The sequence below is a fragment of the Heterodontus francisci genome, chromosome 48, assembly GCF_036365525.1.
Source record: "Heterodontus francisci isolate sHetFra1 chromosome 48, sHetFra1.hap1, whole genome shotgun sequence".
Lineage (NCBI taxonomy): Eukaryota > Metazoa > Chordata > Chondrichthyes > Heterodontiformes > Heterodontidae > Heterodontus > Heterodontus francisci.
The window spans coordinates 18,641,272-18,657,701 of record NC_090418.1 but is presented as its reverse complement, the minus strand read 5'-3'; the positions used below and the strand labels follow the sequence as shown (position 1 = coordinate 18,657,701).

Genomic DNA, 16,430 nt, shown 5'->3' with positions numbered 1-16,430 from the left:
AATGGCGGCCTCCTTCTGTGTTGTAACCATTCTATGAATACAAGTTTCAGTGTACAGCAACATTCGTACACACCTCACTCTCCAAGAAAAAGGTGAGCAGCAGTTTAATGAATTCTCCGTTGACACTGCGCCTGCCTCGCTCCTTAGCTACAGCCTCCTCCTGTTCTGCATCGTAATGTGCTCGCAGCCTGAAACACAGAGAACAGCACCTGATTACAGCTCTGAACCAACAGCAGGCAGTGTGCACACCTGGGGCTAGCACAACACAAGACAACCTACACCCATCTACAGAGTCCGCCATTACCTGGAGATACAGTGACCCAGTAAATCCCAGGGCCTCGGTGTACTTGCTCTCCCTCTGCACGGCCCTGCCTCGCCCCCTCAGGCCATGGTGCCTGCTCCGCACCGGTTCCTCTCAATCCCCTTGAGTTGGCCAGGCGGTGGCTGGAGCTGAACTCTCAGCACTGCCCAGTGTGGGGACTGTCGCACCCTCACGAATATATCAACTCAATGATTGCAGTGCTGTTAGATCGGTGATTAGTGAAAGGTCTCCCTCTCCTGAGGTTGCCGACTTCAGCTGATCCTGCAGTTCCTGCTGCAATGGGTCTCTGCAGTACCTTGACCATCCTTTACAGGCATCCATTCTGCATGTGCAATCGCAACAGCAGGCTTTTCGATCATGAGCAGTTGTGCACAAGCCAGTCACCAGATGTCGCTACATGCACTTTATAGAGTAACCACTGGACAGAAAACTCAGGAACATTGATGGCCCCTCAGCAGAAACCTCCACCAGTCACTTAATTTGAGGCATTATAAGCTTTGAATAAACTGCACACTAAAGCCTTACTTTACTGTCATTGTACTCCCATTAATAAAACCAGTGAGTTTTCGAGGAGCTCGATTCCAACTTACTTAACATGGACAAAGTGTCCAGCAGCTGCTGCAGTGGGTCGGTGAGAGGCATACACCAGCGGGTAGACACACTCACACTCTTCATTATTCAACACATCTTCAGTATTCCTAGAGAACCACATACATAAAGAAAGATAAAAGCAAAATACTGCAAATGCTGGAAATCTGAAATAAAAACAAGAAATGCTGGAAATACTCAGCAGGTCTGGCAGCATCTGTGGAGAGAGAAGCAGAGTTAACGTTTCAGGTCAGTGACCCTTCATCAGAACTAGCAAATATTAGAAATGTAAAAGGTTATAAGCAAGTAAAGCGGGGGTAAGGCAAGAGATAACAAAGGAGGTGGTGTAAATAGGACAAGGTCACAGAATAGCTGACCAGAAGGTTGCAGAGCAAAGACAAACAATATGTTAATGGTGTATTGAAAGACAAAGCAAAAGTGCAGATAGTGTTAACAGACTGAAAATTGAACAGCCACAAGTACAAACATGAAAAAAAACAGTAGGTAAGCAAGCTGAACAAACTAAGATGAAATAAAATCAAATAAACAGAAAAAAAAAATTTTTTAAAGGAAAAAGAAAAAAATAACTGAAAATAAAAGTAAAATGGAGCCTGTCATGCTCTGAAATTATCGAATTCAATGTTCAGTCCGGCAGGCTGTAGTGTGCCTAAATGAGATGCTGTTCCTCGAGCTTGCGTTGATGTTCACTGGAACACTGCAGTAATCCCAGGAGAGAGGGGTGGGGGGGGGGTGCAAGAAGTGTTGAAATGGCAAGCAACCAGAAGCTCGGGGTCCAGCTTGCAGACTGAGCAGAGGTGTTCCGCAAAACGGTCACCCAATCTGCGCTTGGTCTCCCCAATGTAGAAGAGACCACATTGTGAGCAGCGAATACAGTATACTACATTGAAAGTACAAGTAAATCACTGCTTCACCTGAAAGGAGTGTTTGGGGCCTGGGATAGTGAGGAGAGAGGAGGTAAATGGGCAGGTATTACACCTCCTGTGATTGCAGGGGTAGGTGTTATGGGAAGGGGACGAGGTGGTGGGGGTAATGGACATCCATAGTGAAGAGGCGGCAGTTGGGGACAGGAAACGTCCAGTCTCTCTACACCTCCATCCCCCACCAGAACGGTTTGAGGGCTCTCTGCTTCTTCCTTGAACAGAGGACCAACCAGTCCCCGTCTACCACCACCAGCCTCCTCCACCTGGCTGAACTTGTTCTCACATTGAACAACTTCTCCTTCAACTCCACTCACTTCCTTCAAGTAAAAGGGGTTGCTATGGGTACCCGCATGGGCCCCAAGTTATGCCTGTCTTTTTGTGGGATATTTCTAACATTCTTTGTTCCAGTCCTACTCAAGCCCCCTCCCCCAATTCTTTTTCCGGTACATTGATGACTGTATCGGTGCCGTTTCCTGCTCCCGCCCCGAACTGGAAAACTTTATCAACTTTGCTTCTAATTTCCACCCTTCTCTCACTTTTACATGGTCCATCTCCGACACTTCCCTTCCCTTCCTCGACTTCTCTGTCTCCATCTCTGGAGATAGGCTGTCTACCAATATCCATTATAAGCCCACCGACTCCCACAGCTACCTCGACTACACTTCTTCACACCCAGCCTCCTGTGAGGACTCCATTCCATTCTCCCACTTTTTCCATCTCCGATGCATCTGCTTTGATGATGCTACCTTCCATGACAGCGCTTCTGGTATATCTTCTTTTTCCTCAATCGAGGATTACCCCCCACTGTGGTTGACAGGGCCCTCAACCGTGTCCGGCCCATTTCCCGCACCCCTTCCTCTCCATCCCAGAACCGTGACAGGGTTCCCCTTTTCCTCACTTTCCACCCAATCAGCCTCCATATCCAAAGGATCATCCTCCGCCATTTCCGCCACCTCCAGAGTGATGCCACTACCAGTCGCATCTTCCCCTCCCTTCCCCTGTCAGCATTCCGAAGGGATCGTTCCCTCCGCGACACCCTGGTCCACTCCTCCATTACCCCCACCACCTCGTCCCCGTCCCAGGGCACCTTCCCCTGCAATCGCAGGAGGTGTAATACCTGCCCATCTACCTCCTCGCTCCTCACTAACCGAGGCCCCAAACACTCCTTTCAGGTGAAGCAGCGATTTACTTGTACTTCTTTCAATTTAGTATACTGTATTCGCTGCTCACAATCTGGTCTCCTCTACATTGGGGAGACCAAACACAGACTGGGTGACCGCTTTGCGGAACACCTCTGCTCAGTCCGCAAGCAGGACCCCGAGCCTCCGGTTGCTTGCCATTTCAACACTCCCCCCTGCTCTCATGCTCACATCTCTGTCCTGGGATTGCTGCAGTGTTCCAGTGAACATCAACGCAAGCTCGAGGAACAGCATCTCATTTACCGATTAGGCACACTACAGCCCGCTGGACTGAACATTAAGTTCAATAATTTCAGAGCATGACGGGCTCCATTTTACTTTTATTTTCAGTTATTTTTTTCTTTTTCCTTCTTTAAAATTTTTTTTTGTGTTTATTTTATTTCATCTTAGTTTGATCAGTTTGCTTACCCACTGTTTTGTTTTCACGTTTGTACTTGCGGCTGTTCAATTTTCAGTCCATTAACACCCTATCTGCACTCACGCTTTGTCTTTCAATACACCATTAACATATTGTTTGCCTTTGCTCCACGACCCTCTGGTCAGCTATTCTGTGACCTTGTCCTATTTACACCTTCTCCTTTGTTATCTCTTGCCCCACCCCCGCTTTACTTGCTTATAACCTTTTACATTTCTAATATTTGCTAGTTCTGAAGAAAGGTCACTGACCTGAAACGTTAACTCTGCTTCTCTCTCCACAGATGCTGTCAGACCTGCTGAGTATTTCCAGCATTTCTTGTTTTTATTACATAAACACTTGCATTTACACAGTAGCTTCAACAATCTCAGGATATCCCAAAGCGTTTTCCAACCCATTCACTACTTTCTGAAGTGTAATTACTGTTGTCATGTCAGAAATGAGGCAGCCAATTTGCACACAGCAAGATCCCACAGATAGAACCATAGAGAAATTACAGCACAGGAGGTCCATTCAGCCAGTCGTGTCTGTGCCGGCTGAAAAAACTAGCCGCCCAATCTAATCCCACCTTCCAGCACCTGGTCCATAGCCTTGCAGGTTACAGCACTTCAGGTGCATGTCCAGGTCCCTTTTAAAAGAATTGAGGGTTTCTGCGTCCAAAACCATTCCTAACAGTGAATTCCAGACACCCACCACCCTCTGGGTGAAAATGTTTTTCCTCATGTCCCCTCAAATCCTTCTACCAATCATCTTAAGTCTGTGCCCCCAGTAACTGACCTCTCCCCTAATGGAAACAGGTCCTTCCTGTCTGCTCTATCTAGGCTTCTCATAACTTTGTACACCTCAATTAAGTCACCCCTCAGCCTCCTCTGTTCTAAGGTAAACAACCCCAGCCAATCCAATCTTTCCTCATAGCTGCAACTTTTGAGCCCTGGCAACATTCTTGTAAATCTCCTCTGTACTCTCTCCAGAGCAATTATTCCTTTCTGTAATGTGATGACCAGAACTGTACACAATACTCCAAGCTGTGGCCTAACCAGCATTTTATACAGTTCCAGCATTACATCCCTGCTTTTGTATTCTAAACCTCGGTCAATAAAGGAAATCATTCCATATGCCTTCTTCACCACTCTACCTGTCCTGCCACGTTCAGGGATCTGAGAACATGCACTCCAAGGTGTCTCACTTTGTCTACCCCTCTCAATATCCTCCTGTTTGAAGTGTATTCCCTTGCTTTATTTGCCCTCCCCAAATGCATCATAGCAATGGGATAATTACCCAGTTCATCTGTTTTTATTGTTTGAGGGATAAATATTATTCAGGGGAGAGCTCCCTTGTTGTTCTTCCAATAGCAGCCTGTGGGATCTTTTACATCCACCTGACCGGACATCAGGTCCACATCATGTCCACAAGACCGCCCCTCCGACAGAGCAGCATTCCCTCAGGACTGCATCAGGAGCGTCGGCCTGGATTATGCATTCATGTCCTGCAGCGGGACTTGAACCCACGACCTTCGGACAGAAGGGAGCGTCAGAAAGACCCAGACTAGTTCGACCTCAAATCGCAAGTCATAGTCCAGCCCTCTGCACAGCCCCACCATGACGTGATGAGGACGGAGAACTTGGATGCACTGCAGCAACAGCGATGTGCAAACATACAACCTGTAACACCTAGAAAGACAAGAACAACACGGCCATGTGCAAGTTCCCCTCCAATTCACACACCATCCTGACTTGGAAAGGTATCGCTGTTCCTTCACTGTGCCTGGGTCAAAATCCTGGAACTCCCTTCCTAACAGCACTGTGGGAACACCTTCACCACCATCTTCTCTAGGGCAATAATTGCTGGCCTTGCCCGAAGCACCCACATGCCGTGAATCAATAAAGTATAAAACTACTTACTGCAGAATGAGAGTCAACAGACCAACTGCTTCCACTGCAACATCATAATCCACGTCCAGGACCATGGACACCATCCTGTCCTACACAGACATGAAAAGCACGAGGGGTCAAACCAGCAACAGAGCAGCAGTAGTCACAATCAGAGACACCAGACCAGCACCCGACACACAGTCGCGGCCCAAGCCAGCACCAGTCACACTGTCACTCTATCAGCGATGGGCACTGGCTGTGGCTCACGGGAATTGCCATTTGCGGGTGGAACAGAGCAGGTGCTTACCTTGAATCGGTTAGTGAAGAGCTCAAGTTTTTGAGTGATTTCCTTGCTTTCGTACAGATGACGGAGAGACTTCAAACATTTCAGCCTCACCTCCCGTTGCTGAAAGAGAGTGAGAGGGGGCAGGTCAATGGCTTTAGAACCAAGGCAGGGGTCTTGTGACATGAGACTCCAGACTTGAACTCGACTCTCACTCGGCCAAGATCGATTCCCTACCTTCTACACCTGAAAAGAGCACAGCTTAAGACTGCAAGTGAGTGAGCACAGCTATGGTACATATCCGAATCCAGGCCGGAGACTCGCTGCCAATCCAGGTCAGAGCGCTCAAGTTCCTCAGGCCTTTCCCCATCTCTCAGGTGCCCAACACCAGCTTTTTCTCTGCCCTCCAGTCTGAGTGAGCAAAAGTGAACACTCTACTCTGAGTCTTGTCTGACCACAGCCCAGTACAAGCTAACCACAACGATTTCTCACTGTTCTGGCTGCATATTTCAATGCTTTTTTAGCCATGTTGATTGCTGGTCTGTATGGGGATGCAATTAACAGAATGGTGGGGCTGTAAGGCCTACTCCGACTCCTGTTTCTTATGTCACATTCTGCATTGGCTCAACAAGTTCCACATCAAGTTCACAAAGACGCTTGGGTCGCTGCCCACTCATCCCGAACGATTTCACCACCATTCCAGGAGTGCGTGCCACTCATCCTTCCTTCCCACATGCACAGTCGTCTGCAATTGCCTGCTTTAAATCTCAGATGACCACTTACAGGTTTTTCCAACTCACTCCAATTCCAGCCTTCCTTCCCTCTTGCTGCCCCTCACAATTTGACAGTGTTTGCTTAGAGTCCCTCACAGGTGGCAGGTTCTGACTCGTGGCGTCCCCCAGTGATCGGTACTGGGCCTACAGCGTTCCAGTACATTAATTGACAACTTGGATGAAGGAAGAGAGAGAGCTGTATATCCAAGTTTAATGATGACATGAAATTGGGTGGCACAGTAAATAAACAGTCTCAATGGCAGCAGAAAGTTGCAAAGGGACATTGATAGATTAAGTGAGTTGGCAAAACTGTGGCAGACAGAGTTTAATTTAATTGAAGTTATGTCACAGCTGTAGAGAACTCTGGTTAGAGTCAGTCTGGAGTAACTGTGTTTATATTCTATGTACTGCACCTCAGGAGGGGGAGCAGCCCCAAGTCGTGGTCCACATAGGCACCAACGACATAGGTAGGAAGAGAGATGGGGATTTAAGACAGAAATTCAGGGAGCTAGGGTGGAAGCTTAGAGCAAGAACAAACAGAGTTGTTATCTCTGGGTTGTTGCCCGTGCCACGTGATAGCGAAGCGAGGAATAGGGAGAGAGAGAGGAGTTGAACACGTGGCTGCAGGGATGGTGCAGGAGGGAGGGTTTTGGTTTCCTGGATAATTGGGGCTCTTTCTGGGGTAGGTGGGACCTCTACAAACAGGATGGTCTTCACCTGAACCAGAGGGGTACCAATATCCTGGGGGGGAGATTTGCTAGTGCTCTTCGGGGGGGTTTAAACTAATTCAGCAGGGGGATGGGAACCTAAATTGTAGTTCCAGTGTGCAGGATATTGAGAGTAGTGAGGTCAGGGATATGGTTACAAGGACGCAAGAGGGCACTGGCAAGCAAGAACCTGGTTTAAAGTGTGTCTACTTCAACGCCAGGAGCATCCGGAATAAGGTGGGTGAGCTTGCAGCATGGGTTGGTACCTGGGATCTCGATGTAGTGGCCATTTCGGAGACATGGGTAGAGCAGGGGCAGGAATGGATGTTGCAGGTTCCGGGATTTAGATGTTTCAGTAAGAACAGAGAAGATGGTAAAAGAGGGGGGTGTGGGGTGTGGCATTGTTAAGCAAGGAGAGTATTACAGCGACAGAAAGGACGTTTGAGGACTCGTCTACTGAGGTAGTATGGGCCGAGGTTAGAAACGGGAGAGGTGAGGTTACCCTGTTGGGAGTCTTTTATAGACCTCCGAATAGTTCCAGAGATGTAGAGGAAAGGATAGCGAAGATGATTCTCGACAGGGCCGAGAGTAACAGGGTAGTTGTTATGGGGGACTTTATTTGGAAAGTTATCGACTGGAAATACTATAGTTCGAGTACTTTAGATGGGTCAGTTTTTGTCCAGTGTGTGCAGGAAGGTTTTCTGACACAGTATGTAGACAGGCCAACCAGGGGCGATGCCATATTGGATTTGGTACTGGGAAATGAACCCGGCCAGGTGTTAGATTTAGATGTAGGTGAGCACTTTGGTGATAGTGATCACAATTCGGTTAGGTTTACCTTAGCGGTGGGCAGGGACAGGTATATACCGCAGGGCAAAAATTATAGCTGGGAGAAAGGAAATTATGATGCGATTAGGCAAGATTTAGGATGCGTAGGATGGGGAAGGAAACTGCAGGGGATGGGAACAATCGAAATGTGGAGCTTATTCAAGGAGCAGCTACCGTGTGTCCTTGATAAGTATGTACCTGTGAGGCAGGGAGGAAGTTGTCGAGCGAGGGAGCCGTGGTTTACTAAAGAAGTTGAAGCGCTTGTCAAGAGGAAGAAGGCGGCTTATGTTTGAATGAGACGTGAAGGCTCAGTTAGGGCGCTTGAGAGCTACAAGCTAGCCAGGAAGGATCTAAAGGGAGAGCTAAGAAGAGCAAGGAGAGGACACGAGAAGTCATTGGCGGATAAGATCAGAGAAAACCCTAAGGCTTTCTATAGGTATATCAGGAATAAAAGAATGACTGGAGTTAGATTAGGGCCAATCAAGGATTGTAGTGGGAAGTTGTGTGTGGAATCAGAGGAGATAGGGGAAGCGTTAAATGAATATTTTGCGTCAGTATTTACAGTAGAGAAAGTAAATGTTGTTGAGGAGAATACTGAGATTCAGGCTGCTAGGCTAGATGGGATTGAGGTTCACAAGGAGGTGGTGTTATCAATTTTGGAAAGTGTGAAAATAGATAAGTCCCCTGGGCCAGATGGGATTTATCCTAGGATTCTCTGGGAAGCTAGGGAGGAGATTGCAGAGCCTTTGTCCTTGATCTTTATGTCGTCATTGTCGACAGGAATAGTGCCGGAAGACTTGAGGATAGCAAATGTTGTCCCCTTGTTCAAGAAGGGGAGTAGAGACAGCCCTGGTAATTATAGACCTGTGAGCCTTCCTTCGGTTGTGGGTAAAATGTTGGAAAAGGTTATAAGAGACAGGATTTATAATCATCTTGAAAAGAAGAAGTTCATTAGAGATAGTCAGCACGGTTTTGTGATGGGTAGGTCGTGCCTCACAAACCTTATTGAGTTTTTCGAGGTGGTGACCAAACAGGTGGATGAGGGTAAAGCAGTGGATGTGGTGTATATGGATTTCAGTAAGGCATTTGATAAGGTTCCCCACGGTAGGCTATTGCAGAAAATACGGAAGTATGGGGTTGAAGGTGATTTAGAGCTTTGGATCAGAAATTGGCTAGCTGAAAGAAGACAGAGGGTGGTGGTTGATGGCAAATGTTCATCCTGGAGTTTAGTTACTAGTGGTGTACCGCAAGGATCTGTTTTGGGGCCACTGCTGTTTGTCATTTTGATAAATGACCTGGAAGAGGGTGTAGAAGGGTGGGTTAGTAAATTTGCAGATGACACTAAGGTCGGTGGAGTTGTGGATAGTGCCGAAGGATGTTGTAGGGTACAGAGGGACATAGATAGGCTGCAGAGCTGGGCTGAGAGATGGCAAATGGAATTTAATGCGGAAAAGTGTGAGGTGATTCACTTTGGAAGGAGTAACAGGAATGCAGAGTACTGAGCTAATGGGAAGATTCTTGGTAGTGTAGATGAACAGAGAGATCTTGGTGTCCAGGTGCATAAATCCCTGAAAGTTGCTACCCAGGTTAATAGGGCTGTTAAGAAGGCATATGGTGTGTTAGCTTTTATTAGTAGGGGGATCGAGTTTCGGAGCCACGAGGTCATGCTGCAGCTGTGCAAAACTCTGGTGAGACCGCACCTGGAGTACTGCATGCAGTTCTGGTCACCGCATTATAGGAAGGATGTGGAAGCTATGAAAAGGGTGCAGAGGAGATTTACTGGGATGTTGCCTGGTATGGAGGGAAGGTCTTACGAGGAAAGGCTGAGGGACTTGAGGTTGTTTTCGTTGGAGAGAAGGAGGAGGAGAGGTGACTTAATAGAGACATATAAGATAATCAGAGGGTTAGATAGGGTGGATAGTGAGCGTCTTTTTCCTCGGATGGTGATGGCAAACACGAGGGGACATAGCTTCAAGTTGAGGGGTGATAGATATAGGGCAGATGTTAGAGGTAGTTTCTTTACTCAGAGAGTAGTAAGGGCGTGGAACGCCCTGCCTGCAACAGTAGTAGACTCTCCAACTTTAAGGGCATTTAAGTGGTCATTGGATAGACATATGGATGAAAATGGAATAGTGTAGGTCAGATGGTTTCACAGGTCGGCGCAACATCGAGGGCCGAAGGGCCTGTACTGCACTGTCATGTTCTAATTCTAATATTGGCTTTGGAGGGGGTACAGCACAGATTCAACAAAATGATACTGGGGTTTAGGGGATTAAATTATGAGGACAGATTGCACAGACTAGGCTTGTGTTCCTTTGAGTACAGAAGATTAAAGGCTGCTACAATTAGGCGTTTAAAATCACCAAAGGATTGGATAGTTTTTACTCTATCGACCTTACTTCCTCTGGTGGGGAGTCCAGAACAAGGGGACATAACCTTAAAATCAGAGCTAGGCTGTTCAGGGGTGATGTTAGGAAGCAATTCTTCATGTACAATTCCAAAACTGATTGTGTAACAAAAATCTATCAACCTCAGTTTAGAAGCTTTCTATTTTCCCCCCAGCCTCAACAGCTTGTTGGGGGATCGGATTCCAGATTTCCACTGCTCTGTGAGGAAGTGCTTCCTGACATCAGCCCTGAACGATCCAGCTCTAATTTTCAGATGATGCCCCCTTGTTCTGGGCTCCCCGACCAGAGGAAATAGTTTCTCTCCATCTGCCCCATCAATCCCTTGAATCATCTTAAACAGGTTACTTAGATCAACCCTTAATCTTTTATACTCAAGGGATTTAAATCCTCATTCAAACCTGATGACCATGCCCTGGTTATTGCTGCCTCCACTCCCCTTCTCTCTCTCCTGGTTAACTTTCCAGGTGTAATATTAGCCCTGGCCATATCACTGACCTGTAATAGCTCACTAATACTGAATCAAATACTGTCCACTTTCCCTCAAAAACCGCAACGCTCCTCTGCTTCTCCAAGCTTCACTGCGGAGCTGTCTGAAGCTATAACCCTTCCTTCATGACGACTGACTGAAAAAGTTACTTTTTGAATCTCTTCACCTGTTTAATGAGTCTGCCTTCGTCCTTTGTGAACATTTTACATGTAAACACCACGTTGACCCTGTAACCTGCAGTCTCAGAGTGGGAATCCACCCATGAACCTGCACTGTCTCAATCCCTCCCTCCGACTGTTTCCGCAGTTCTAGTACCTTGTCGTGCAACATCCAGCCGACATATTTCAGGTAGCTGTCGTTGAGAAATGAGTCACTGTAACGCTTCATCCACACGCCAATCTCCTCCATACAGACAGCTCGGATCTCCGCAATCAAATCCCTACCAAATGAGTGAAAGATCAGACTCTGCGATAGACAGCAAGACACAGCACAAACTTCCCCGCCTTCGCCGATCACTGACACATACACACACGACGGGGGACAAACCCCCTCACTGTTCACTGACACCAGTCACCAGCACACACCATACGCACCCAGCACCCAGACACACGCACCCAGTAGAGTCACTGGCACACAGACATACACGGCACAAATCAATCTCGCTATCAGTGCCCGGACATCATGCAAGTGTTGCCTTCTACATCAGAGCAACTGCAACTTACCGATACCGGTGGACAAACACTCCCTTGAAGATAGCATTCATCATATTCTCAATCTCTTCCTGATTCTGTTGAAGCTGCATCAGAACAGAAGCGTTAAAAGTGAAATGGTGCATTCACAGAACAGTTAAGGGTCACGGCAGAGAGTATGGGTAGAGTTAAGAGTTAGTCTGAGGTCACAGACCAGTTCCTCAGCCTGTCAATACAGTCAGCTGTACAATCTCACTCGGATAGCTGGGAACCGTTGCAATGACTGCCACTGCGACCAAACCTGGAATTCTGAAGGTAATAATGACTCCAACACCCGCATGTTTCCTGCAGATTACTGAGAGCAGCACTCCCAACAGGGAGACAGGCACACTGACACAGATACCCACGGGCACAACCACCCCCGACCCCCCCAACCCCAGACATCAGCACATTCCCTGTGGATTATTGAGAGCAACGATCCACACAAGGAAACAGGCACACTGACAGGGACACCCACACTCTGCTCAGACACCAGCACATTTCATGCCAATTACAGGGAGACACCGACAGACACCTGCAGCGGTGCGCGGCCCATAATCACAGACACAGGCGCGGCCATACGGCATCTCGCACTTGTGTGCACACTCACACACGCAGTCGCACAGTGACTTCCGATCTCTTGCTCCTCACCTCCTTGCGTTTCTGCAGCAACATCTCCAGACGGTCATTGGCCCTTTTGCCCGCTGCTTTGTTCCGTTCGGTGTCATATTGGCGCTGGTTGTTTTCCTGGTGGACGTTCAGATTCAAGGCCACATCGACCAGAGCGGTCATCAGCTTCATTGCTGTGGACGCCAAAACAAGGCATCAGACAGACAGACACCAGGAGCTCCCTCCCCACTAACAAACCCAAAACCCCAGACACCCAAGACAGATGGCACCTACATACCAAGAAAACCCAGCCCCCTCCCCACACTGATATATCCCAGATCCAGGCTCCCCACCCCCTCCCCGAGATACCCCAGAGACAGTATCCAAGGCAGGGTGAGACCCAGGGCGAGTGTTTACAATGAGATTAGGCGTTCAACATGGACAGAGTGTGACACTGTTATATACTCACCAGCCAACGTGCTGGTGTGTCTGAATGCTCGGACCTGGGAATCAGAGAGTCCTGTCAGGAGGGAGATCAGTGTATCCACCATATATTCATCGTAGATGACGTTGTACTGGCACTGACGCACCAGCACGGCAATGAATTCACAGAAATTCTGCCGGAACTTCTTCCACACAGGACCAGCCATCGACAGAGGGTAATCACCACTGTCCTGAAACAGAAGACAGGGAATCACATCGCACTCCCCTTCTTACACTAACTACAAAAAGCAGCAAGCTGCAACCTGAATGCTGCTCCTCCCAGCCATGGCCTGCAAATGTCAAGTGTTAGACACAGAATGTGCGCGCGCACACCCTGGACTACCTGTCCACAGCTCTGGGTCATTCTGCTAGAGCAGCTGTTGTAACAAGATCTGGCAGGTTACACACAAGCTCTGTGTGACGGACTGATCATTCACAGCCCTGCAACTGGGCACCCTTCTCTGTGACCTCGGGGCTGATGGGATTGGGCTGCTCATCTGTACAAACCAACGTCCCACTCCTGCTCTGTGCCGAGTTCACTTCCCTCGGCCAGAGATTTCCCCGGATACCAAACAGGATCAGTCAGGGTTCAAGACGGTCACTTCACACTGTGCACGCATCCACAGGGTGATCCCACAGTGAGGATAAACAGGGAACTCAGCATTTCAGGGGACCACAGGAAGAGGTCATTCAGCCCCTCGAACCTTTTCTGCCATTCAACGAGATCACAGGCAACCTGCATCCTAACTCCATGTACCTGCCATGGCTCCATAAACATTAATACCCTTGGTTAGCAAAATTAATATGTGCTCTCTATTGTGTTATTTCAGTCATTCCACAATTCTGTACCCCAGAGGGCTGTGGAAGCTCAATCACTGAGCACGTTCAAGACAGAAATGGATAGATATCTGGAAACTAATGGCATCAAGGGATATGGGGATAGCGCAGGAAAGTGGTGTTGAGGTAGATGATCAGCTAGGATCTAACTGAATGGCAGAGCAAGCTAGACAGGCCGAATGGCCTACTCCGATGTTCCTACTAATAAATATAGTAAATAGTTGAGGCCCCAGCGTGAATCCTCAGAGTATAAACAGAGCACAAAGCACTTCCCGTTCATACCTCGTCAAACTCTTCTGTCATCTTCCGGATTATCTCTGCATTCTGCAGCTTTTGGAACATCTCCGAGGTGACGACACCTAAATTAATGGAAAAGCGACAGGATCACTGAGCCAGACGAGTACAAATGACGATAACTACTTCTTCCTCAGTGCCACTCACCATGTCTGATAGGAACAGAAGGCCATTCAGCCCTTCGAGCCAGCTCCACCCTTCCCCCCCTCCCCCCTCTCCTTTCCCCCACCCCTAGGTGTTGTTCTCCCCCCTTCCCTAGGTGCTGCCCTCACCACCACCCCCCCCAACGCCAACCACAATGTACTTCCAGAAGATCTACAGTCTGGTTGCTTAATTGGCAGATAACATAAAAATAGGTGGGAAAGTAAGTTGTGAAGAGGATACAAGGGGGCTACAAAGGGATATAGATAGGTTAAGTAATGAGCAAAGACCTGGCAAATGGAGTTTAATGTGGAAAAGTGTGAAATTGTCCATTTTGGCAAGAAGAATAAAAAAGCATATTATCTAAATGGTGAGAGATTGCAGAGCTCGGAGATGCAGAGGGATCTGGCTGTCCCAGTGCATGAATCGCAAAAGGTTAGTATGCAGGTACAGCACGTAATTAGGAAAGCTAATAAAATGTTATTGTTTATTGCAAGGGGAATTGAATACAAAAGCAGGGAGGTTATGCTTCAGCTATACAGGGCATTGGTGAGACCACATCTGGAGTACTGTGTACAGTACTGGTCTCCTTATTTAAGGAAGGATGTAAATGCGTTGGAGGCAGTTCAGAGAAGGTTTACTAGACTACCTGGAATAGGCGGGCTGTCCTACGAGGAAAGATTGGACAGGCTAGGCTTGTATCCGCTGGAATTTAGAAGAGTAAGAGGTGACTTGATTGAAACATCTAAGATTCTGAGGGGTCTTGACAGGGTGGATGTAGAAAGGATGTTTCCCCTTGTGGGAGAATCTAGAACTAGAGATCACTGTTTAAAAATAAGGGGTCGCCATTTAAGACAGAGATGAGGAGAAATTTTTTTCTCAGAGGGTCGTAAGTCTTTGGAATTCTCTTCCTCAAAAGGCAGTGGAAGCAGAGTCTTTGAATATTTTTAAGGCAGAGGTAGATAGATTCTTGATAAGCAAGGGGGTGGAAGGTTATCAGGGGTAAGACAAAGCACGGTTGCTTGGACATTGGTAACTGCGCAGAGGTCAGTGATGTCAGGAGGAGGACAACAGGAGCGAGCAGAAAGGAGAAGAGCAACTGGCTGCTGTTTGGCAAGTCAGCATGCAGGAGAGGGATTGGTTGGGCAGACCTCGAGCTTCAGAACAAGACTGCTTACTTCAGATTGCCTCCTTCTGGGTCACGGAGATTAACAACTGGTGCCTTCCTCAGAAGAGTGCACAGCACCATCCGCCCAGATAGACAGTTAGTGGCTGAGGTGTTCAGTAGTGGTGGCCCCGGTCCTGCAGCAAATTCATCAATCGCTGCAGAAAGGGAACCATAACTGGACTCGACACCCCAGGCCAGAGAAGGAGGTAAGAATCTGACAACTTGCCCTTCCTATGCAGCTCACTAGTGTTTTATTTTAAATTCAGAACTATCAGCTGCACACATTCTCCTCCCATCCCACACACTATTCCCTGCCTTCACCAGCCATCAAGCCAGGTTCCATCTGCCCAGGATACAGCCACTGGTCAGCGACAGCTTGTCTCGTCACTTGTCAGAATCACACCGTAGATCAGCTAAACGAGCAGTCAGCCCCGCTCTCAGACACTGATCGCGGCCTCTTCCCTTTTACCTTTACATCCGCAGCAGTGGATGATAAAATTGAGCAGCTCCAACAGACCAGCCTCTCTGTCCAGCTTGTAAACCTCCAGCCACTCATCGACCAGCGTCTGTTGGAGGGACAGACATCAATTATACGCACAGCAGTGTTAGTGCACTCAGTGTTCGTGCACTCAGTGTTCGAGTACTCACTCGCCCCCAATGCTCTCTCCCTTCCACCCCCGCAAGCCCTCCACAGGAATGTAGCAATGTTCCCATTCAGAAGCCACTCTTGATCAAGCCTTCCTCCCCATACTAATCTCCTTGTAACACCATGAACACAAATAGGAGCAGGGATTCCTTGCTGCAATTACATAGGGCCTTGGTGAGGCCACATCTGGAAGCATGTTCTTGCTATAGAGGGAGTGCAGCGAAGGTTTACCAGACTGATTCCTGGGATGGCGGGACTGACATACGAGGAGAGATTGAGTCGGTTAGGATTATATTCGCTGGAGTTCAGAAGAGTGAGGGGGGGATCTCATAGAAACCTATAAAATTCTAACAGGACTTGACAGGGTGGATGCAGGAAGGATGTTCCCGATGGTGGGGGAAGTCCATAATCAGGGGTCATAATCTAAGGATACACGGTAAACCTTTCAGGACTGGGAGGAGGAGAAATTTCTTCACCCAGAGAGTGGTGAGCCTGTGGAATTCACTACCACAGAAAGCAGTTGAGGCCAAAACACTATGTTTTGAAGGAGTTAGATATAACTCTTGGGGTGAAAGGGATCAAAGGATATGGGGGGGGAAAAGCAGGAACAGGTTACTGAGTTGGATGATCAGCCATGATCATAAATGAATGGCGGTGCAGGCTCGAAGGGCCGAATGGCCTACTCCTGCTCCTATTTTCTAT

At 48.0% G+C, this 16,430-nt stretch overlaps 1 protein-coding gene across 2 annotated transcripts in view; it reads right to left on the bottom strand.

Moving 5' to 3' along the window:
- Positions 1-16,430, bottom strand: part of LOC137357510 (cohesin subunit SA-1-like) — an 86,060-nt gene that overhangs the window by 52,742 nt on the left and 16,888 nt on the right. For both annotated transcript variants that reach the window (XM_068023859.1, XM_068023860.1), the window contains exons 7-16: positions 15,552-15,648; positions 13,762-13,838; positions 12,629-12,833; positions 12,202-12,353; positions 11,545-11,618; positions 11,138-11,261; positions 5,644-5,742; positions 5,367-5,446; positions 913-1,020; positions 74-188 (exon numbers count right to left, since the gene is read on the bottom strand). In XM_068023859.1, the coding sequence (XP_067879960.1) occupies positions 74-188; positions 913-1,020; positions 5,367-5,446; positions 5,644-5,742; positions 11,138-11,261; positions 11,545-11,618; positions 12,202-12,353; positions 12,629-12,833; positions 13,762-13,838; positions 15,552-15,648 (1,131 nt within the window). The remainder of the gene's footprint in view (positions 1-73; positions 189-912; positions 1,021-5,366; positions 5,447-5,643; positions 5,743-11,137; positions 11,262-11,544; positions 11,619-12,201; positions 12,354-12,628; positions 12,834-13,761; positions 13,839-15,551; positions 15,649-16,430) is intronic.